The sequence below is a fragment of the Eretmochelys imbricata genome, chromosome 8 (assembly GCF_965152235.1).
Source record: "Eretmochelys imbricata isolate rEreImb1 chromosome 8, rEreImb1.hap1, whole genome shotgun sequence".
Taxonomy (NCBI): Eukaryota; Metazoa; Chordata; order Testudines; family Cheloniidae; genus Eretmochelys; species Eretmochelys imbricata.
Window position 1 is genome coordinate 12616761 of NC_135579.1, and position 22271 is coordinate 12639031.

The 22271-nt window shown below is 46.7% G+C and overlaps 1 protein-coding gene and 1 long non-coding RNA gene across 6 annotated transcripts in view; one reads left to right on the forward strand and one right to left on the reverse strand.

Annotated features, from left to right (window-relative positions):
* Nucleotides 1-21886, reverse strand: part of JADE2 (jade family PHD finger 2) — a 154585-nt gene extending 132699 nt beyond the window's left edge. Inside the window, exons 1-2 of one of the 3 annotated variants that reach the window (XM_077825062.1) lie at nt 21590-21886; nt 8831-8888 (exon numbers count right to left, since the gene is read on the reverse strand). In XM_077825062.1, coding sequence (XP_077681188.1) covers nt 8831-8888 — 58 coding nt within the window. In that variant the 5' untranslated portion in view covers nt 21590-21886. Of the gene's footprint in view, nt 1-8830; nt 8889-9601; nt 9885-20797; nt 20937-21589 lie in introns of those variants that run through there. The other 2 variants (XM_077825061.1, XM_077825063.1) reach the window with 2 other exon arrangements.
* LOC144269414 (uncharacterized) overlaps nt 20945-22271 on the forward strand; it is a 38236-nt gene continuing 36909 nt past the window's right edge. For all 3 annotated transcript variants that reach the window (XR_013346918.1, XR_013346920.1, XR_013346917.1), the window contains exon 1: nt 20945-21080. This is a non-coding gene — a long non-coding RNA (uncharacterized LOC144269414). The remainder of the gene's footprint in view (nt 21081-22271) is intronic.

A 22271-nucleotide genomic window follows, 5' to 3' on the forward strand; every position in this document is an offset into this window, starting at 1 on the left:
GCTTTGAGACAGGGAAACAGAGGCACACAGCAGTTCAGACCAGTATTTTGAAATTCAGGAGCCTAAAGTTAGACACTCAAACACCTATTTATGCACCTAAATAAAAGGGACTTGATTTTCAGCAGGGCTGAACACTGCAGCTCCCATGGCTCAGCACCTCTGAAACTGGACAACTTTTCAGGGGACAAAATAAGAATTTACAGCTAAAATTTTCAAACATGGGTACCTAAAGTTACACCCAAATCTGTACTTAGACTTCAGCTGCCAAGGCTGAAAGTATTGGCAAAACTGATGTCCAGATAATCCTGTCATGACACAGCCAGGATTAGAGCCCATCTCTTTTAATGCTCAAGCCTAGAGGGACTCCACCAGCCTACAGCTGCACCTAGTGAAAAGTTATACTACGCATTGTGTTGAGGAAATAAACACAACATTCCCATCACAGTCCAGTGGTAAAACTGTCTTTACATTATTATTAAAGGACTCGCTTTATTTTGAGTCTTGTGCAGCACGAAGCATAAGAAAAATAGTAATAAATCTTGTCCATACTGGGTATTAAATAATAACACCAATATTTAAACATGATAATAAATAATAATAATAATAATAATATAAATGACACCTCACTCTTATCTACAGCAGCACCCTCTCCACAGACAACTAAAAATACATCTTTTATATCTGGGTCCAGGGTAACCGTCAGTTACGTTTGCTAAGAATTAAAAAACGTTGATAGGTTAAGCCAATGGCTGAATGGGCACATGTAGGGACAACTCTACGTTATATATCAACAAAACCAAACCATGCAAGAAGCTGTGAGAAACATAGCCTAACACAAAGCTTTCAAAAAAGCTTAAAGATCTAAGGCTGGTGTCAATCAACCAATTCAATCCCTCAGTATAAGTCAGTGAAGTCAATGGAGGGACGCTGATTTACACCAGCAGATGATCTAGCCTTTAGTTCAAAGGTCACAGTCATTTGTATCCTGTAGGGTCTAGAGTTCCATCAAAGTGTGCAAGAACAAAGGAAGAGCAAGACCCTGCTGTGCTAAACAATTCAAGGAATATCTGTCCTAAATCTCCACAGAAGAATATGTCACTTGTTAAGAATGTAATAAAATACTAGCTGTATAAATAGCACATTTTTGTCCTTGGCACTTGCAAATTCTCACTAGCCTGTCTCAGAGAAGCCTTCTCTTAGCCCTGGTCTACACTAGAAGTTGAGGTCGAATTTAGCAGCGTTAAATCAATTTAACCCTGCACCCGTCCACACGACGAAGACCTTTTTTTCGAGCTAACGGGCTCTTAAAATCCATTTCCTTACTCCACCCCCGACAAGGGGATTAGCACTGAAATCGGCCTTGCTGGGTCGAATTTGGGATACTGTGGACACAGTTTGATGGTATTGGCCTCCGTGAGCTACCCCAGAGTGCTCCATTGTGACCGCTCTGGACAGCACTCTCAACTCAGATGCACTGACCAGGTAGACAGGAAAAGGCCCGCGAATTTTTGAATTTCAATTTCCTCTTTGGCCAGCGTGGCAAGCTACAGGTGACCAGGCAGAGCTCATCAACAGAGCTGACCATGCAGAGCTCATCAGCAGAGGTGACCATGATGGAGTCCCAGAATCGCAAAAGAGCTCCAGCATGGACCGAACGGGAGGTACGGGATTTGATCCCTGTATGGGGAGAGGAATCCGTGCTATCAGAACTACATTCCAGTTTTCGAAATGCCAAAACATTTGTCAAAATCTCCCAGGGCATGAAGGACAGAGGCCAGAACAGGGACCGAAGCAGTGCCGCGTGAAACTTAAGGAGCTGAGGCAAGCCTGCCAGAAAACCAGAGAGGCGAACGGCTGCTCCAGGTCAGAGCCCCAAACATGCCACTTCTATGATGAGCTGCATGCCATTTTAGGGGGTTCAGCCACCACTACCCCAGCCGCGTTGTTTGACTCCTTCAATGGAGATGGAGGCAACACGGAAGCAGGTTTTGGGAATGAGGAAGATGATGACGATGAGGTTGTAGATAGCTCACAGCAAGCAAGTGGAGAAACCGGTTTTCCTGACAGCCAGGAATTGTTTCTCACCCTGGACCTGGAGCCAATACCCCCCGAACCTACCCAAGGCTGCCTCCCGGACCCGCCAGGCGGAGAAGGGACCTCTGGTGAATGTACCTTTTAAAATACTATACATGGTTTAAAAGCAAGCATGTGTAATGATTAATTTGCCCTGGCATTCGCGGCACTCCTGGATGTACTCCCAAAGCCTTTGCAAAAGGTTTCTGGAGACAGCAGCCTTATTCCATCCACCATGGTAGGACACTTTACCACTCCAGGCCAGTGGCACGTACTTGGGAATCACTGTAGAACAAAGCATTGCAGTGTATGTTTGCTGGCATTCAAACAACATCCGTTCTTTATCTCTCTGTGTTATCCTCAGGAGAGTGATATCATTCATAGTCACCTGGTTGAAACAGGGTGCTTTTCTTAAGGGGACATTCAGAAATGTCTGTTCCTGCTGGGCTGTTTGCCTGTGGCTGAACAAAAATGTTCCCCGCAGTTAGCCACGGGGAGGGGGGAGGGGGGAGGTGCTAGCCACGCGCTGAGGGGAGGCAAAATGCGACCTTGGAACGAAAGCACATGTGCTATGTATATAATGTTAACAGCAAGGTTTACCCTGAAAGAGTGTACCCATTGTTCTATAAAATGTGTCTTTTTAAATACCACTGTCCCTTTTCTTTTCTCCACCAGCTGCTTGTGTTTCAAGGATCACAGGATCTTCTCCTTCCCAGAGGCTAGCGAAGATCAGAAGGCGAAAAAAACTCACTCGTGACTAAACGTTCTCTGAGCTCATGCTGTCCTCCCACACGGACAGAGCACAGATGAATGCGTGGAGGCAGACAATGTCAGAGTGCAGGAAATCACAAAATGACCGGGAGGAGAGGTGGCGGGCTGAAGAGACTAAGTGGCGGGCCGAAGAGAGTGCTGAAGCTGAAAGGTGGCGGCAGCGTGATGAGAGGCAGCAGGACTCAACGCTGAGGCTGCTGGAGGATCAAACTAATATGCTCCAGCGTATGGCTGAGCCGCAGGAAAGGCAGCAGGAGCACAGACTGCTGCTACGGCCCCTGTGTAACCAACCACCTTCCTCCCCAAGTTCCATAGCCTCCTCATCCAGACGCCCAAGAATGCAGTGGGGGGGCCTCCGGCCACCCAGCCACTCCACCCCAGAGGATTGCCCAAGCAACAGAAGGCTGGCATTCAATAAGTTTTAAAGTTTTAAACTTTTAAAGTGCTGTGTGGCCTTGTCCTTCCCTCCTCCACCACCAGTCCTGGTGCTTCTCTCCTCCACCACCCCTCCTGGGCTACCTTGGTAGTTATCCCCCTATTTGTGTGATGAATGAATAAAGAATGCATGAATGTGAAGCTACAATGACTTTATTGCCTCTGCAAGCGGTGATTGAAGGGAGGAGTGGAGGGTGGTTAGCTTGCAGTGAACTAGAGTGAACCAAGGGGCGGGGGGTTTCATCAAGGAGAAACGAAGAGAACTTTCACACCATAGCTTGGCCAGTCATGAAATTGGTTTTCAAAGCTTCTCTGATACGTACCGCGCCCTCCTGTGCTCTTCTAACCACCCTGGTGTCTAGCTGTGCGTAACCAGCAGCCAGGTGATTTGCCTCAACCTCCCACCCCGCCATAAACGTCTCCCCCTTACTCTCACAGATATTGTGGAGAGCACAGCAAGCAATAATAACAGTGGGAATATTGGTTTCACTGAGGTCTAACTGAGTCAGTAAACTGCGCCAGCACGCTTTTAAACGTCAAAATGCACATTCTACCACCATTCTGCACTTGCTCAGCCTGTAACTGAACAGCTCCTGACTACTGTCCAGGCTGCCTGTGTATGGCTTCATGAGCCATGGCATTAAGGGGTAGGCTGGGTCCCCAAGGATACATATAGGCATTTCAACATCCCCAACAGTTATTTTCTGGTCTGGGAATAAAGTCCCTTCCTGCAGCTTTTGAAACAGACCAGAATTCCTGAAGATGCGAGCGTCATGTACCTTTCCCGGCCATCCCACGTTGATGTTGGTGAAACGTCCCTTGTGATCCACCAGTGCTTGCAGCACTATTGAAAAGTACCCCTTGCGGTTTATGAACTTGGGGGCTTGGTGCTCCAGTGCCATGATAGGGATATGGGTTCCGTCTATGGCCCCACCACAGTTAGGGAATTCCATTGCAGCAAAGCCATCCACTATGACCTGCACATTTCCCAGGGTAACTACCCTTGATATCAGCAGATCTTTGATTGCATTGGCTACTTGCATCACAGCAGCCCCCACAGTAGATCTGCCCACTCCAAATTGATTCCCGACTGACCGGTAGCTGTCTGGCGTTGCAAGCTTCCACAGGGCTATTGCCACTCGCTTCTCAACTGTGAGGGCTGCTCTCATCTTGGTATTCTTGCGCCTCAGGGCAGGGGAAAGCAAGTCACAAAGTTCCATGAAAGTGCCCTTATGCATGCGAAAGTTTTGCAACCACTGGGAATCGTCCCAGACCTGCAACACTGCAACCTGGTCCCACCAGTCTGTGCTTGTTTCCCGAGCCTAGAATCAGCGTTCCACCACACGAACCTGCCCCATTAGCACCATGATGCCCACATTGCCAGGGCCCGTGCTTTGAGAGAAGTCTGTGTCCATGTCCTCGTCACTCTTGTCACTGCGCTGACGTCGCCTACTCATCCAGTTTCACTTTGCCAGGTTCTGGTGCTGCATATACTGCTGGATAATGCATGTGGTGTTTAATGTGCTCCTAATTGCCAAAGTGATCTGAGCGGGCTCCATGCTTGCCGTGGTATGGTGTCTGCACAGAAAAAAGGTGCGGAACGACTGTCTGCCATTGCCCTGATGGAGGGAGGGGCAACTGACGACATGGCTTACAGGGTTGGCTTACAGGGAATTAAAATCAACAAAGGGGGTGGCTTTGCGAGAAACTGAATGGCCCCCTCAAGGATAGAATTCAAAACCTCAAGGATAGAACTCAAAACTGGGTTTAGCAGGCCATTGATTTCACGCAGGGAGGGAGGAGAAAATGAATACAAAACAAAACTGGTCTATTTCTTGTTTTGAGCCACTTTATCTATCTTTATACATCTTGCTGGCAGCAGACTTTGCAGTACGTCCGCTAGCCATCATCATCTCCTGGGTGCTTGGCGGAAGACGGTGCAGTATGACTACTGGCCATCGTCTTCTGCTGGCTGCTGATTAAAAGACAGTGCACTGCCGGTAGGACTCAATCGCCATGAGACGAAACTTAAAAGAGAAATGACCTAGCTGAGTCTCTCCCATGATTGCCCAGGCGCCCCTGACCTCATTGAGGGTGGTTAAAAGAGCACCCAGGACTACGTCGACGATGGCTACCAATCACACTGCACTGTCTGCTGCCAAAAGGCAATAAACTGCAGCTGTGTAGCAATGCAGTACCGCGTCTGCCAGCACCCAGGAGACATACGGTGACGGTTAGCTGAGTGGGCTCCATGCTTGCCGTGGTATGACGTCTGCACAGGTAACTTGAGAAAAAAGGCACAAAACGATTGTCTGCCCTTGTTTTCACAGAAAGAGGGAGGCAAGGGGGGGCCTGACGATATGTACCCAGAACCACCCGCGACAATGTTTTAGCCCCACCAGGCACTGGGATTTCTACCCAGAATTCAAATGGGCGGCGGAGACAGCGGGAACTGTGGGATAGCTACCCACAGTGCAACGCTCCGGAAGTCGACGGTTGCCTAGGTACTGTGGACACACTCCGCCGACTACATGCACTTAGAGCATTTGTGTGGGGACACACACAATCGACTGTATAAAAACGTTTTCTACAAAACCGACTTCTATAAATTCAACCTAATTTCGTAGTGTAGACATACCCTTACATACCTCCCTGTGGCAGTTGCTATCAGCGGGTGCACCTGCTGTCTCTTCTCAGGGCATTCTTGGTGGGGAACCCTGGCTTTGAAGTCAACTCCCTCACTTGACTGGCTAAATCTCAGATTTGTTGATTTTTAGGACACAAGAAAAGAGATGTTAGTTTGTCTTGTGCCTTTTTATTTATTGTACCTATTTTGCGGGAGGTGGAATCTGGACTAGGTTTGACTGTGCCAATTGTTGGCAACAGGTGCTAATTTCCATTGCTGTAATGTAAGGCCAGATGTCATGATGGCGGGTTCAGTATAAATGTAATCCACTTTGAGTTCCACAGGTGTATAAAGGGAACATGTGGGTACACTACACAGCATAAGGCCTGAACCTGCAGTCATTACTCACACCAGTAGACCTTACTCAATGAGTAGGGGTTACAAGATCAGGCCCATAGTTTGCACTAAGAGATCTAATCAATAATTCCCACTTTACCTGCCTCAAAGCAAACTACAATGTGGTATTAAAACAATGTGAACCAAGATAATACACCAGGCTACCATCTCTTTCTGGCAAAGGCATAAAAAAGGTCACAGTTTTGTTTACAATTACGCTGCGGGAGAGCATTTGTCAACAGTTGAGATATTACCTGCTGCATAAATACCAAAGTCCAATAGAGATAAGTCTGTGTTGTTTAATACCATGATTAAATATATGCCTTACCCCAAGAAGCCCACGGAAGCTAGTTAACGCTACTGGGTTTAGTAAGCCTCTGAATCTTTGGGAATTAGGGGAACAGAAGTTGGAGTTTAGCCTCTGAAGGAAGGGAAAATCCGGAGTCCCAGGATTTTTATTTATTTAATTTTCTGAGAAGTCCGCGCTGTTGACAGCAGCAGCCCTGGAGCCTGAAGTGCTCTATTTGAGCCCAATCCAAATTCCAAAGACTCCAGTAGGAGTTGGACAGACCTGATATCTAGAGAACAGGTACAGCATGGGCAGGAGCAGCAGAGCAAGCATCACTACAGTCCTGCCAAGGGCCTTCTTTATGAGGAAGAAGGAAGAAACTCCAGGGGCAGAGGTACAGTTTAGACTCTGTTCTTGGCTGAGACAGCAAAAAAGGAATCATGTCATGGCGTGGACACTTGTTTCCTAGGAAATGGACTCACACCACCAAACCAATTTCATGTAAGACACTGAAGAGCCATCACTTAGCTGGGCTGTACGGTACTTGAACAAGCAACCTATGAGTGAGAGGCCCAATATCCCACTGATAATCCATGAGCTATCCAGAACACCGGGCCTAAGCACAGTTTGATGGAACACTCCTGTCTGGGGCTTAAATTAAATCAGTGACACAGTTACAACACTGTGTAACACCTGAATCCTGAGATGTGGGGAAAAGTCACTCATGGTACTACTCAGCACCTCCTGGGAAGTCTTGAGTGCCCTCAACAAGCACTGAAATCTAAGGCTGCTGCCAGCACTCAGGACCTCGCAAGGGGCACTTGGCACATCATAGGACTGGGCCTAAATTTGACAAGAATTCTTCCCTGATTGGTGCTAGATTGTGGCACTATGGATCTCATGCTCCCGCCCCATCCTTAATGATCCTCAGCCCCTTCCACACTACTGTCTCCAGGAATCATCTCCAGGGATATGCCACACATCCTCCACTACTATTGTTCTTGCAACATAAATGCCACCATGTCACTGCAGACAGTGATGGCAGGGCCCTGTTCAGGAACCCCAGATTAGTGCTGCTCATTCACTCATTGTACAGCAACCCCAGTGTCAATACAAGGTACTGACTACAAAAAGAGGGACCCTACTGCCATCCTGGTGTATAGCCCTAATTATTCCTTTTAACATTACAATCTCCCCCACTGGTGTTGCCTCCTGGGATTCCCATCATGATCAGGGAGGGCACTTACTCTGGCTACAGCTGTGGGAACTGCAACCACCCTTTATCTCATCTAACCCACATTATAAGGACAAAATCCTGCTGGAAAAAGAACCATGAGGCCATGACTTTAATGTCAGTGGCTGGGAGTCTCCCAGTCTTCAACATTCTAATGGCCTGATCCTGCAAGGGACCAGCTCTCAATAAATCCCACGTCTACTTATTTGTTCCTGTGTCTGAAACCAATAGAAATCTGTACAGACCAGCTGAGAGGTTATAACAGAGTCTCTGGGACACTATAGTTCTCCAGCAGTGGGCAATGGCACTGAAGCAAGTAGGAGTGAAGGGCACTCCACAATTCACAAGTCTGTGCCCTTAGGCCCCAATTCAGCAAAGCACTTACACACATGCTTATACTTAAGCATGTGCTTTAATGCACGGCTGAATAGGGAAGTGAAACATATGCTTATAATTAAGTATAATCTTACATGCCTTGCTGAATTGAGGCCTTAACGTCTTTTCCCCAATCTAATTCGCCTCTCATGATGAGGAATCAAGGGGTTCCATTTTCAGAGAGACCACAGGGAATGCTCAATACACAGTTTCCCAATAAGAACTTTATTTTCCATCAACATGATTCCATCTGAAGCTAAATGCACACTGAGTGTAACAAAGGTGAGAAGACAGTCCACAGTGTCCTGTCTAATAAGGGCTTTGTTTTATTTGAATTCTGCAATCAACGCTGTTTTGTAACTCTCTCTCTCTCTCATCCAAACTGCTCACCAGAGGAGGACACTTTTATCAGATAAGAGACGCCCACAGCCAGACATTTAAATTGATATCAACTCGTTGTACATCAGTAATGTATCTTTGAAAATGGATCCCAGTGCACAATTTATTGTATAGAGACTACCCAGTAAATGCAGCTTTCCCAACTCCTTGGAAAGTAATTATTCAAATGCTTTCCCTGCTGGAGGTGAATCGCTTAGTTATCTTGTTCAAAGCCTTGAATTAAAGGTCTTACTGTCAGTGGTGTCTGAGTTATCACTGCTGATTGAGTACTTTCGTCGTTTCTCTTCCATCTGTAACAAAAGAAATTGAATGTTACACTTACTGTTCAGGAAACTCATCACTGTACCAAATCACTGTTATCTCTGAGTATCCACGCATCACATTAACCCAGTCACACTCGCAAATACTTACCCTAATGACAGAGAAGTATCGGGGGTAAAGCATGTAAAACAGCACTGAGTCCCTACTTCACAAAACTTTAAGGATGGCAAAATTTCTCTCCTGAGTTTCTCCACTGCTAGGAGGTAAGAATGTGATAGCATTTTTGTCACTCTGCTCTGCACAGCAATTTGCCTAATGCCCATTCAAGTCTGGCACCCAAATGCACTAGTGAAGAATGCTCACCACTACAGCACAGAGAACCCATGGTAAGATGCCTTAAAGACTGGAATACAGAGCTACTGAATCAAGCAGGAGTCACTTGTCGAATATGGCAATAGATGGCCAGTGAACTACAGGATTGAGCTATAATGTTAAGAAGGGAATAGATGTAAGAAATGGATCTATGTACTTTTAATAGGGTCTCGGTGAAATCCGGGCTCTACTGAAGTCAACAGGAGTTTTGCCATTGACTTCAGAGGAGCCAGGATGTCACCCTCTGACTCATCTTCCCACATGCCCACTCAGCCAATATCAGTTTAGACTTCACATGTGCCTGTCAAATCCTAGTTGCATTCCATACAAACCTTAAATATACTTTCCATAACACAGATCTCCTACTAACCTTTCCATAACACTGGTGTAACCTTCATCAAGGCCTCCATCTCAACCTCTGACCCATCCCGGCAAAGCCCATGAGAACAACTGAGTCTTGCATCATGTCCCAAAGGTCACAAAATCCAGTCTCTAGTAAATCAAGGTGGGAAGCCAGCTCGGAAGACCTGAACCCCTCACGAAGAACACCCTGCCACCAGTCCGCTCCCAGGTCTATTAATCATCTTACATCACCACTGCTAAGGAATCACATGATGTGACAGGTCTCCAGGAGACAGGAGCCAAGCCAATAAACTTCACCTGGAAATCAAATGAAAGCTGGGGTAGATCGCAGAGCACAGGTGTAATGCATCCGATGAAGTGAGCTGTAGCTCACGAAAGCTTATGCCCAAATAAATTTGTTAGTCTCTAAGGTGCCACAAGTCCTCCTTTTCTTTTTGCGGATACAGACTAACACAGCTGCTACTCTGAAACAGGTGTAATGTGATCTCTGCCTGAAAAACAATGCCTAAAAAGCCACAGTTCTATCTACTCCTCACCCTCCTGCCCCTCTCCACCTACCAGTTTGTAGGGGATGGGGGAGAACTGGGTACTCAGCATTGGCTGAGCTGCCACACTCTGCACTAACTGCAATTTCCCCAGAGGATTTGAAGGGGTGGCCTCCTGCACAGCCGAGTCCAGCAATCCAACCTCTGGACGCTATCAGCATGGTACAAGGGATACTCCCTCTTCTGCTGCTGACTCGCTTTGTGACCTTGAACAAGTCACAGAACTGACTGAAGTCAATGGGAATGGTGAGGGCTTAGTAGTCCTGACAATCAAATCCTAGGACCCTAATATTGGACACACAAAAACTGAAGCGCCCAGACTAAGAGCCACTTTAAAATAATTAGCCTCTCTGTCCCTCAGTTTCCCAATCTGTAAAACGTGTATAATGGTACTTCCCCACCTCTGCAGAGGTTTGAGAGCTACAGCGGAAAAGTGATAAGTCTTATTCACTAATCTAACCTATATTATGGGATGTGGGCAGATATTTCATATGTTATGTACATATATATATATATATATACACACACACACATATGCACACATTCTCATGGCATTCCTCCCAGTAATTTATTTTTCCTAAGAAGGCTGAGGGGAACTTAGATTGCACTTACCCCCCTTTTTCCTACAATCTTAGGAGGAAAACGAGAATAAAACATTTGTATGTATTTTGTGTGTGTGATTTAATCAGAGTAGCTATTAGCAACAAAGCACACTTGATAGCACCCTGTAGCATCCCATTTTCCCTTGGAGAATATGAGAATACCCACCAATGCCTCAACATATAAAATCCTAGCAATGTCTTTATTTCTCAGTACATGTGCAATGTTTTATCTCAGCATTATAAGGGATAATACTATAAAGTAACATAAACATTTAACTATCAGTGTTGTGGTAAAACATTGCACTGTCAAAACATGATTAAAACAGTTCCTTGAGAATATGGCAATATCAATACTTGGAGTGATTCAAGAGGAAACAGATGTTATTAAACCAGCCTTGTACTTACTAGCCATTAGATTTTGCTTGGGGAAAAATATACTGAAGATGGATTTAACAGCAGTTTACTTATCCTTAGTGAAAATTCAGTTGGACATTTCAGCTGGTTCCTATTGGTTCCAACTGCCACACAGGATTTTGGAGCACGATTGGGCTTCTGATTGACTGACTGAATCCTGGGGCTAATTCTTCATACAACTGAAACAAATATAGCCTAGTAGAATGAAACAGCTATGGAAACCAAAGGATTCTAGTAGTGCCCAATGGAATTTCCGGCAGAGCACCAAGGCATGTGTCATCCATCTAAGGTTCTCCTGGAAGACATGATAGTATTATTGACCCCTAAGGCCTTCACCCAAGGGAAGAAGGACTGTTATGTGATCAAGGCACAGGTCTGAGAGTCAGGTGACTAGGACTAATTTCTGCCCTGGCATACTCCACTGAAACTCCACTGATTTCACCCAGACTGAATTTGGCCCCTCAGTCCTGTTCCCAGCTGTTCTACAGACTTCCTGAGTGACCTTACACAAGTCACTTAACTTTCTCTGTAACTCGTTTTCCTCACCTGTAAATAAGGCCCTGCCCCCAGGAATGAGGAAGCTAACCTTTATTTATGTTTGTAAAGTGCTTTGAGATCCTTGGATGGAAGCGATTATAGAAGGGCAAACATTATTTTTATAAGGCAATAATGCAGATGTTCCACACACATCTCTCCCATCAAAATCCATGTGAATTCTAAATACAGAAAGACTACAGGATTAGTATATAATACTGTTTTACATTTACACAGCATCTTTCATTCCAAAGTGATTTACACAGCATGGGTAAAGGCAAGGAGTAATGGTCTCAAGTTGCAGTGGGGGAGGTTTAGGTTGGATATTAGGAAAAACTTTTTCACTAGGAGGGTGGTGAAACACTGGAATGTGTTGCCTAGGGAGGTGGTGGAATCTCCTTCCTTAGAAGTTTTTAAGGTCAGGCTTGACAAAGCCCTGGCTGGGATGATTTAATTGGGTATGGGTCCTGCTTTTCAGCAGGGGGTTGGACTAGATGACCTCCTCAGGTCCCTTCCAACCCTGATATTCTATGATTCTATGATTCTATGGTAAACTCCTGGTTCTATATAAGTCAATTGTTTTGCCACTGACTTGAGTGAAGCCAGGAATGCACCCTCTAAAACAAATTCTGCTCTACCTAATTCTGCTTTAAATCTGGATTAACTCCATTGATTTGAACAGAACCTGCCATATAGACATATAGCACTACTGAAATGCCTCCAGATCTTGGGTGGATGAAGACAGCCAGCTGATGCACTTTGCACTGCACAAGTGAAGGGAGAGAACATTTTGGCCCAGGGCACTGGACCAATCACAGCTCTTAGGAAAAATGTTGCAGGGTCTTTAATTTCTATGTAGAACAGAAAGGATACTGCTTTGTCATAAATATAAAGGGAAGGGTAAACCCCTTTGAAATCCCTCCTGGCCAGGGGAAAGCTCCTCTCACCTGTAAAGGGTTAAGAAGCTAAAGGTAACCTCGCTGGCACCTGACCAAAATGACCAATGAGGAGACAAGATACTTTCAAAAGCTGGGAGGAGGGAGAGAAACAAAGGGTCTATGTCTGTCTGTATGCTGGTCTTTGCCAGGGATAGACCAGGAATGGAGTCTTAGAACTTTTAGTAAGTAATCTAGCTAGGTATGTGTTAGATTATGATTTCTTTAAATGGCTGAGAAAAGAATTGTGCTGAATAGAATAACTATTTCTGTCTGTGTATCTTTTTTGTAACTTAAGGTTTTGCCTAGAGGGGTTCTCTATGTTTTTGAATCTAATTACCCTGTAAGATATCTACCATCCTGATTTTACAGGGGGGATTTCTTTATTTCTATTTACTTCTATTTTCTATTAAAAGTCTTCTTGTAAAAAACTGAATGCTTTTTCATTGTTCTCAGATCCAAGGGTTTGGGTCTGTGGTCACCTATGCAAATTGGTGAGGCTTTTTATCCAACATTTCCCAGGAAAGGGGGGGTGCAAGTGTTGGGAGGATTGTTCATTGTTCTTAAGATCCAAGGGTCTGGGTCTGTAGTCACCTAGGCAAATTGGTGAGGCTTTTTACCAAACCTTGTCCAGGAAGTGGGGTGCAGGGTTTTGGGAAGTATTTTGGGGGGAAAGACGCGTCCAAACAGCTCTTCCCCAGTAACCAGTATTAGTTTGGTGGTGGTAGCGGCCAGTCCAAGGACAACGGGGGGGAATATTTTGTACCTTGGGGAAGTTTTTGACCTAAGCTGGTAAAGATAAGCTTAGGAGGTTTTTCATGCAGGTCCCCACATCTGTACCCTAGAGTTCAGAGTGGGGGAGGAACCTTGACATGCTTTCTTAACATCTTGTCTGAAAGCCCCTACGCAGTGAAGTACATGGCACTCAATTCATTAATCTTGGAGGAATAAATAGCTGAGTCAACTCTACCAGAATTTGAACATGTGATTCCAGGGAATCTAAATTGCCCCAACCTGCTGATTAGATCACTAAGCCACCCCTCAGGCAGCCTACGTAACAATGCAGGGAGCTACATTCCTTACATTCCTTTAGTTATGTCATCATCTCTAGCAGAGAAAACACAGACCTATAAGAGCCTGGACTCAAGCCTTGCCTGGTCTGTGAAAGAAGTTTTCACAGCCAATTTGGTTTGAAAACACACTACTCTGTAATTTTTCAAGTCCACACACATATCTGACACTTTAAAAACAATCTTGATTCATGTTTTAATTTCATTTCTCCTTTAATTGATATTGACATTTTTCCACATAGAGGATCTTTGTCAAAGTCATAAACAAATGGGAAAAAAAAATAATGCTCTTAAAGGTCACTGCCAGGTCACATTTAGCCCAACATTTAGGTTTTACAGAAGCAAAGACCATTAGAAAGCCTTTTGCCAGGCTTTGAGGGGCATTCGCAAATGAAACACTTTTTGACTAACCCTTCACCCTTCATATGCTTTGGGAAATCCGTTGGCACATCTTAGCTCACTAGGCAGAGATTCTGCTCTGGCACAACAAATGCATCTATTCTCCAAAATGCACTATCTCATTCTGTGGCATCACAGGTACCCAGGGTTGCAACGAACCATTTTGGTAGAATAAAGCATTCTCGGATATTGTAGGTGAAGCGGAAGTGCTAGAAGACTTCACATATGCCTGTGATGAATGGTTCCACAGTCCATGGGGGCCACAGCACAAAAATCTCCCTGAACTCCCCTCTGGTTTCAGCTTTACAGTTCATACTCAAGCACAGAACCATGGCCTAACAATGCCCCATTACAAAATACAGTTACTTTCCGAAAAATGCATTCTAAGCAGGCAATTTCTGAGACCACCTCTACAGCGGGTCACTAAGGAGCATGAATAAAATAAGATGCTAATATAATTTTGACTGCAAAGGTCTCTCCTATAGAGGCACTCTTTAACATGAAAGACAGAATTATACAGCAAACTCTATTCGCAAATTCCTAAACCACTTTAACATGTGACTGCAGCCCCTAGAGTCAACTCTAATCTACATACGTTCTCTGGAGAGAAAATTACAGTAAAAAATTATTTGGTCACCATATATTTCTGGTTTGTTTTGGGTTTGTTTTTGAGGAGAGGTATGCCTATCCTAAGACCTTCCCTGGTACTCATAGCTTCCCCTCTCTAACGACTTCTTATTTTGTGTGATGGTTGTGAAAAATACATTGAATTCTGTGTTTTCTTCCTAAATTCCAATGGGAGCTGTGAGAAACAACTTCTCTGTTTAATACTAACATAAAGAAACAGAAATACAAATAGAGAGCAGTAGCCCCAGTGGCAACTTAGGAAACTTTTTTCCGAATCAGTAACTTTCTTATAACAACCCATGGAACTGCCATTCCATTTTTGTGAATTAGAAGAATGGGGCAGCTCATTGTGTTTTCCCTTTTGTGTTAACTGTTTATTTGCCTTGTCTTGAGGTCTGTATGATAGGCAATTAGACAGGTATAACATACAGAGAAGAGGATAGGGAGGCTTTAGATATTATACTGTCACAGGCTCTTTCATCCTCATTGGACTGAGACATAAATTTTACCTTTACACTTTTGCAGCCAAATCCTACAGGACTCAATCATTATTCAGACAAAACTCCCATGGACTCCAATGGGGATTTTGCATTTGGTATATTTAGATTGCTTTGTGATAACAAGAGAACAAACCTTTCAGTTAAGGGGCAGAATTTGCTGTGCAAAAACGCCACAGGTCAAATTCAACCCTGACATGACTAAGAGCAGCTCCTAAGGTTTCAATGGATGTTGCACTGCTTCCCACTTACACCAGGGCTGAATTAGCTTCACATGGTTAACAAATCTCTAGAGAGCATTATTAAAGCCTGGCAAGGAAATACACACACTGGGCCCAATAACCCCCCGATTCCCTGATTCTGCTGGTAAATCATAAAGCCATGTGTGATGCAGAGCGGCCTCACTCCAGGACAGAGGGGATTAACCCACCTTGGGTTAACTCATCTAACCAGCTAACCAAGCTCCGCCCCCTCACAGGACATAGGGGGGTGTGACAGAAAGTATAAGAGCAGGGCCCTGAACTTGCAATTCAGTTGTGGCCAGGCCAGGCAAGGAGCTAGATGTCCTTCCCAGGGCACCAAAGTGCCAGCAGAACCCTCAACCAGCTGTGGCAGCCGATGGTCCCCCGAGTCAGCCTGGGAGAAGGCCAGCCGCTGCCCTGCAAGATGGAGACCCAGAGAGGAAGCGGAGAGTGATCCGCTCAACATGGAGAGGAGGAATCAGTCCCCAGCAGCCGTGGAGCAGCCTCACCAGCCACCAGTAGCCCAGGGAGGTGAGACATTGACTCGGCTGTGCTGCTGGGAGACAAGGCAGCTAGCCCACGCTTCCCTGCCAACCTTCTGGCAGGACCACCCATCGCTTCTAGGGCTCTGGGCTGGGACCCGGTGAAGCAGGGCGGGCCCAGATCCCCCTATTCCCAGCCCTTCACTTGGTGCTGGATGAGTCCTTGGCTGTTTATCTGTTTAGCCCTTGGGCAGGAAGCCTGAGCCTTAGCCCCAGGCAGGAGGCCTGAGCCACCACTTGCCCAGTGACCCGGCTGCAAACAAGGATGCCTGATCGATCCACCCAATTCCCTGTTGCCTCCCAAGCGGGTGCCCTGGCCCTCAGACCAAGGAACCTTACTTGTCCAGAGAAATGACAATGGCTTGGTATCTAGGCTTCTCTTCGTCAATTTCCTGCTTTTTAGGTCCTGATGGTAAAATTTGGCTGGGGAAGCAAGTCCTCATTACCTAGGAGGTGCTTGAAAAGGGTCAGGGCAGAGAAGCAGAGACTTGAGACTTCTGGAGGTTATTCCTGGGAGACAGGAAAGGGAAGGCTGATGCGCGCAGCTTTGAGAAGGGGACAGAAAGGCAGAGGGGATCTTCCATTATCATTAGGGACAAGAAGAGGGCTGAGAGAGAAGGAGGCAGAGAAAGAGAGAGATCAGGGTCTTGGGCAGCTGGGTGCTGAGGAACAAGAGCGGGATAGCCAGGGTCTGCGGGATGTGAATGCAGGGACGGCTGGTCAGTGGAAGGGAGAGGAAAGTTAAGAGCCAGGGGAGCCATGAATCAACTCCATTGACTAACCCTGCTAACATCCCAGTAGTTCACTTCATCTATTTAAGACTGCTGTGATTCATTACATATTTTTTAAGCTACGATTTGTCCCCCATGTGCTGCCTTCTGGCCTGCTCTCGCTTCAATTAAGACACTTTGCTATGTTAATTAGGGAAAAAATACTGCCCTCTGGTCCCCTCCTCCACTGTCTTCCCCAGACCTTTCCACCTCTGCCCAGCACTGCAAACCACCCACAACCCTTGCTCTGATGGGAAGCCTGGAGCTGGCCAGCACAGTCGCAAAGTGTCTGTAGCTGGCCTGAGACAGGATGGGTCCCAGCTTGCTGGCTGTCCTGGGCAGGCTTCAAATAAGAAGCCTCAATTGGATTTTAATGCTGCCCTTTTCTGGGGATGAACGCATCATCTGCAGCAGCGTCCCCACAGGCCTGGGTGGTGTCATACAGCACCCCACTGCATCCGGAGTGGTGAATCTGACCCATTAATTTCTGTGTGGGTTGCAGTCAATTTCAGTGCGTTAGAGCAAAGGGCATCTAAAGTGTCTAAGTAAAAGACAAGCATCCTTGTTCTTCTCTGCACTAAGCACGTTTGCTGTCTTGGGTCCTGGAGCAAATTTTAATCTCATTTAAATTTAAAACAAAACAAGTCCCGCTCACTTCCTCTGCTTTGCATTTTTTCCATATCTAGAAGGGGATTTTTTTCTTTATAACTCATATTTATGACCTTCCTTTCCTTTTCTGACTTTTATTTTCATCCTCTCTTTAACCAGCTCTCTCCACATGTTTAAACCCGTCACGGACATCAGAGAGGTTACTTTGGGCACGAAGAGGGTGTCATGCACTGAAAATTCGTTATGCACAAATATAGAGAGAAAAGTAAATGAGGATGGGCACTGCATGCTGCGTACAGAATCATTGGCCCCATCCTGCATGTTGCTGAGCACCCTCAACTCCAACTGAAGTCCAGGGGAGTTAAGGGCACTCAGAACCTTGCAGAGCATGCACAAAATCCCACAAGATCAAATCCTTATTGAACTGGCAGTTTGAGGACCACGTCAGGCAACTTTCAGAGCTTCGTGCCAAATGCTCTATTAGCAGAATCACAATTGAATTAAATTAATTTCACCTCCCTGCCTATAACCCTTAACTCAGCCTCTGGACATAGCCTTGATTTTCAGAAACCCACCTGATCTTTCCCACCAAAAAACAAACCTAGCCTTTTTGCAAACTATTTTTACTTCTAGCTCGCAATTACTTTAACCTCAATGGCTAATAAATGCTTAAAGGTCCAACACTGTTCCTAAGACCAAGGCTCTTTACCCCGAGAGAGAGGCTGAGCTCCACCTTATGTGGAGCCAAATCCTCATTTTGAAAGATCTCATTGGTAAGGGGGATCCAGATTTAAAACAGTAATTGCATTATTTGTAATGATAGATGGTGTGGGGGAAGGGAAGAAAACAAATTGGTTTGGTATTTGGAAAGAGCATCTTGCCAGGTAGTTTGAGATTTGCACTTGCTGTTCAAAAGATTAATGGGATTTAGGGACACACAGGGGTCTTTCCACAATTGCACCTGAGCCTGAAAATCCAGTAGCTTTTGCACCCTGCAGAAGCAGTTCCGAACTTCCCACACTTTTCACTCTGAAAGCACCTTTCAAGGTTGACAGATGGATTCACTGTCACTCGAAAAGGCAATTAGCTCCAAATTAAATGTAAACCCAGTTCCTAAAATTAAAATCCCATTAGATGCTCCACCAAAGAGACACACCAATTTGTAAAAAATATGGTCAAGATTGTGCAAGTAGGAGGTAAGTGCTGATCATTAAATGATTCCCCAGAGACATTGATGGGCCCCCAGCAGTCTGTCCAGTCATTCAAGAGCGAAATAAACCTTCTCTAGAGTTCACTCCTATTTCTGTAAACTATGTGCACATGCGATACAAGGGAGCAGGGTACCTGCTTTGCAAAATAAACATTGAAGAAGATGCTATCTCGGATGCATTTTGCTTCCCCCTAGAGGAAGGGAAAGAGGAGAACAAGTCGGCAAAAACTAGCACGAAAGGGATGGGGGAGTAGACAAACCAGTGAAATAGAAAGAGGAAGATAGATCAGTAAAAGAATGAAACCAGGTAAACACCAGGGGGCCAGTGAGATGCTGGCAGGAACAGAAAGCGTGGGTATCACGAGGCCAGTGGGAGACTATGGGTCTCTCTCTAGCAGTGAAGGGTAGAGATGGAGTGCATGCCTGAGAAGGGCTATAAGAGACTGGGTGTGAGAATTAGGGCGAACCAGTGGGAGCATGTATGTGTACAAGGGATTGGAGCATGGAAGAGTAAAGATGAGAGTGAGATAATGAGACACAGAGAAGGGTGGGGGCAGGGGGACTGTATTAAAGCAGGAGGGGAGGGGCTGTATTAATGTGCCCGGGTCTGAACGAAACCCCAAAGTGAGAAGGACATTTTGGAGGATGTCTATGTCTCTCCCCCAGCAAATGGAGAGAGAAGAGGGGCTGTATGGGGAGAGCAGAGGGGATGAGAGGGAATATTTGTTGCTCAATGTCAGGACTTCTTGTTCCCATCTTTGCTTAAAGGGATTCCCTCAAATGCTGCTGAATGAATCTCCTGGAAGAAAGACGTGACCCTTGCAGAAAACAAACAGGAGGGGCTGTTGTGCATGAGAGATGAGCACCTGCCAGAAAGAGAGGGGCAGTGAGAGGCAGAGAAGGGGATGAAGGGGGCAGGAGGGAGAAGGGAATGGGAGGATGCAAGCCAGCAAGAGGCAGCCGCAGGCAAGAGGGATGAACATGGGGTACAGGAGAAAAGGAGAGAGAATGGATACAAACCCAGGAAGCCAGGGAAAGGGATGCAAGAGAGGCAGCCAGAGGAGCATGGGATGCATTGCACGGAGCAGAGGGACTGGACAGGAGACAGGAATGGAGGGGATGAGAAAGCCAGGGATGAAAGCGAGAGGAAGGGCAGACCGCAGGAGCGAGCAGCGCGGAGGGGTGTGAGGGAATGCACGGGAGCAGAAAGGAAAGAGGGATGAGCAAGAGAGCGGAGACTGGCTCGGGGCTGGGCGGGCAGAGATGGAGGAGAGGATGAGACGCCCCCAGAGGAGTCCGCCGGGAACCGTGAGAGTTTGAGAAGGTAAACAACAGCCATGCCCCCTACAGTCCTGTCCCCAACGTGCAGCCGGACTGCCGCGGCCGCTGCCTGTACATTTCCATTCCCAAACCTCGCCGTGCCCCCAGCAGCGTGCGTCTCTCGCTCGCTGGCCCTCCCCCACCCGCCACAGCAGGGCTGCAAACCCGGAGCGCCCAGGGAGCTCAGCCCCGAGCCAGGCTGCTCCGCAGCCGGGGCTCCGCCACCCCCGCCAGCGGGGCGAAGGCTGCCTGCCTCCCCGCTCTCCGGTGCATTGTTTGGGTCTGAGCACGATTTGGCAGGGACCTGGCAGCCCCAGCACGTGAGAGGAGCGGATCATGTGCACCAGCTCCAAGAATTGCAAGGCTCCAAAACGTGCTGCGTATCAACAAAATGAAACTCCTGTCTCTCCCTTGCTGAGCTGCCCTCGCTGCCTCCTGTGGCACATTTCACAGATTCTCCCCCCCCCTTTTTTTTTTCACGTCGCGCACACCCCCCTCCCGACCCCAACCATCCGGATCCCTTTGGACCCCGATGCCTGGCTGCTTTGCCCGTTGCAAAAAATTAACTGTGCTGTTCCCCCCTCCCCAACCCAGAGGCGGTTTGGGGTGAGCTCTGCCGCAGTCATTAATTTGGAAAATAAAAAACCCTTCTGCGCCGACCCTTTAAAAGTTCTTGTTTACATTCCTGCTGCTTCCCTTTTACTCTTTAAAACATGAGCGACCAACATGCGCAATCGATCTGGGTAAAATGCTGCACATTTCCCCCCTTCCTTCCTAGCAGCCAGCCCAGCGAAATGGGGGGGGGGGGTGGGGAGCCAGAGAGATGCAAAATAAAGATCAGCTGCAAATTAAAGCCATCCAAAATTCAATCCTCCTTCATCCTTTACCTTTGCCGGGAGAGTGTCCTCAAAGAGTTGAGACTGTCCCTCAGGTTACAAAAGAGGAGTGTGGAGAGGGGGCGGGGGGATGCTCCAGCGATTGAAACGATCAGGAAACCCCCTTTGCACGATCAATCTGGTATCATTATGAAGAGGGGGGGAAATAACCCCCCTGCTGGATCCGAAGATGACACCCTCCTCTTAGGAGTGGATACAAAGTAACTCCATGGATGCGAACCCAAAAGAATTGCTTCCAGCCGAGATGGCCGCTCTGTGCACGATCCAGCCCTATGTGCGTGTTTCTGTTTCTTTTTTAACCCAGACTTCCTTAGGATCTCTTTGCAACAACGACCAGTTCTTCTGCTGACCTTTTTATTTGAGGAGGGGGGCAGGTGGGAGGACCGGAGAAGTGACTTTTAAAATTATTAGTATGATCAAGAATGATTTCACTTCCCCCCAAATCTTTCTTCAATTTCTTTTTTTCTTGTTTGTTGTTTCTTCCTGGGCAGCAGCAGGTCCAGGTGCAGCAGACATGGGTCCCATCTCTGGTTGTGTTTGTGCATGTGTTGCCTTCTCCCCCCTCCCTTCTTCCCCCCCCCCTTGCTGCTCACCTCCCCCCGATGCGTTGGGTCCCCATCTCTCTTTTGCTCTGGGTCTCTAGCAGCGGGGTCGGGTTGCTCACACACACTGTACAAGTCTGATCAGGTCGCTTTCGCAATGATCCCCAGCCGCGTACACGCACACACATCCACACACCACAACACACTCAGCAGGAGCCGTGGAACGCACACACTTCTTTACCTCCTCTCCCCCCTCTGCTTCACTCCCCCTCTCTTCTCCGAGCTATGGGCACAGGCGTACGCTGGGCTGCTGCAACCTTAAAAAATAAGCTTATACTTAAAAAAAATCTTTTGGCGCCATATTAATGACGTACTTAAAATTTGCCATTTCTCCTGCGTCAAAAAGACGTTTCTTGCAAATAACAAGATTCTGGGCAAGGCGGAAAGAGGGACCCAAAAAAAATCCTGCAGGAGACCCTCGTGAGGGGCAAAAAGGGGCTTGCATTGCCCAGAAGTGCCTGAAAGTGCAAGCTGGGTGGGGAAGGGGGAGGGCGGTAAGATCAGGATAAAAATGCAATCGAAGGCTATTCCTCTAGACAAACAAACTTCGTTGGGTGGCTGGAAGGGTGACGATGAGGGTATCTGAAATACCACCGCTTTAGGAAACGGGATTTTCCCCCTTATTATTTTGATCACTTCTGGAGAAGGCTGCGGGGGAGGGGCCGTTAAATGCTGGGTTTGTTTTTTTAGCAGTCGCAACGGAGGGAAGGGGTGGGGGGTTTGAAAATAAAACACTCTATTCAGATGGTGCCCTAGGAGCTGTTCGGTTTGGTTTCTTAGGGCTGTTTCTCCCACACGCCCACATCCTCCGCCCCCCAACTGCAGAAATATAAAGGGTTAAAAACACAAAAAACTTTGCACAG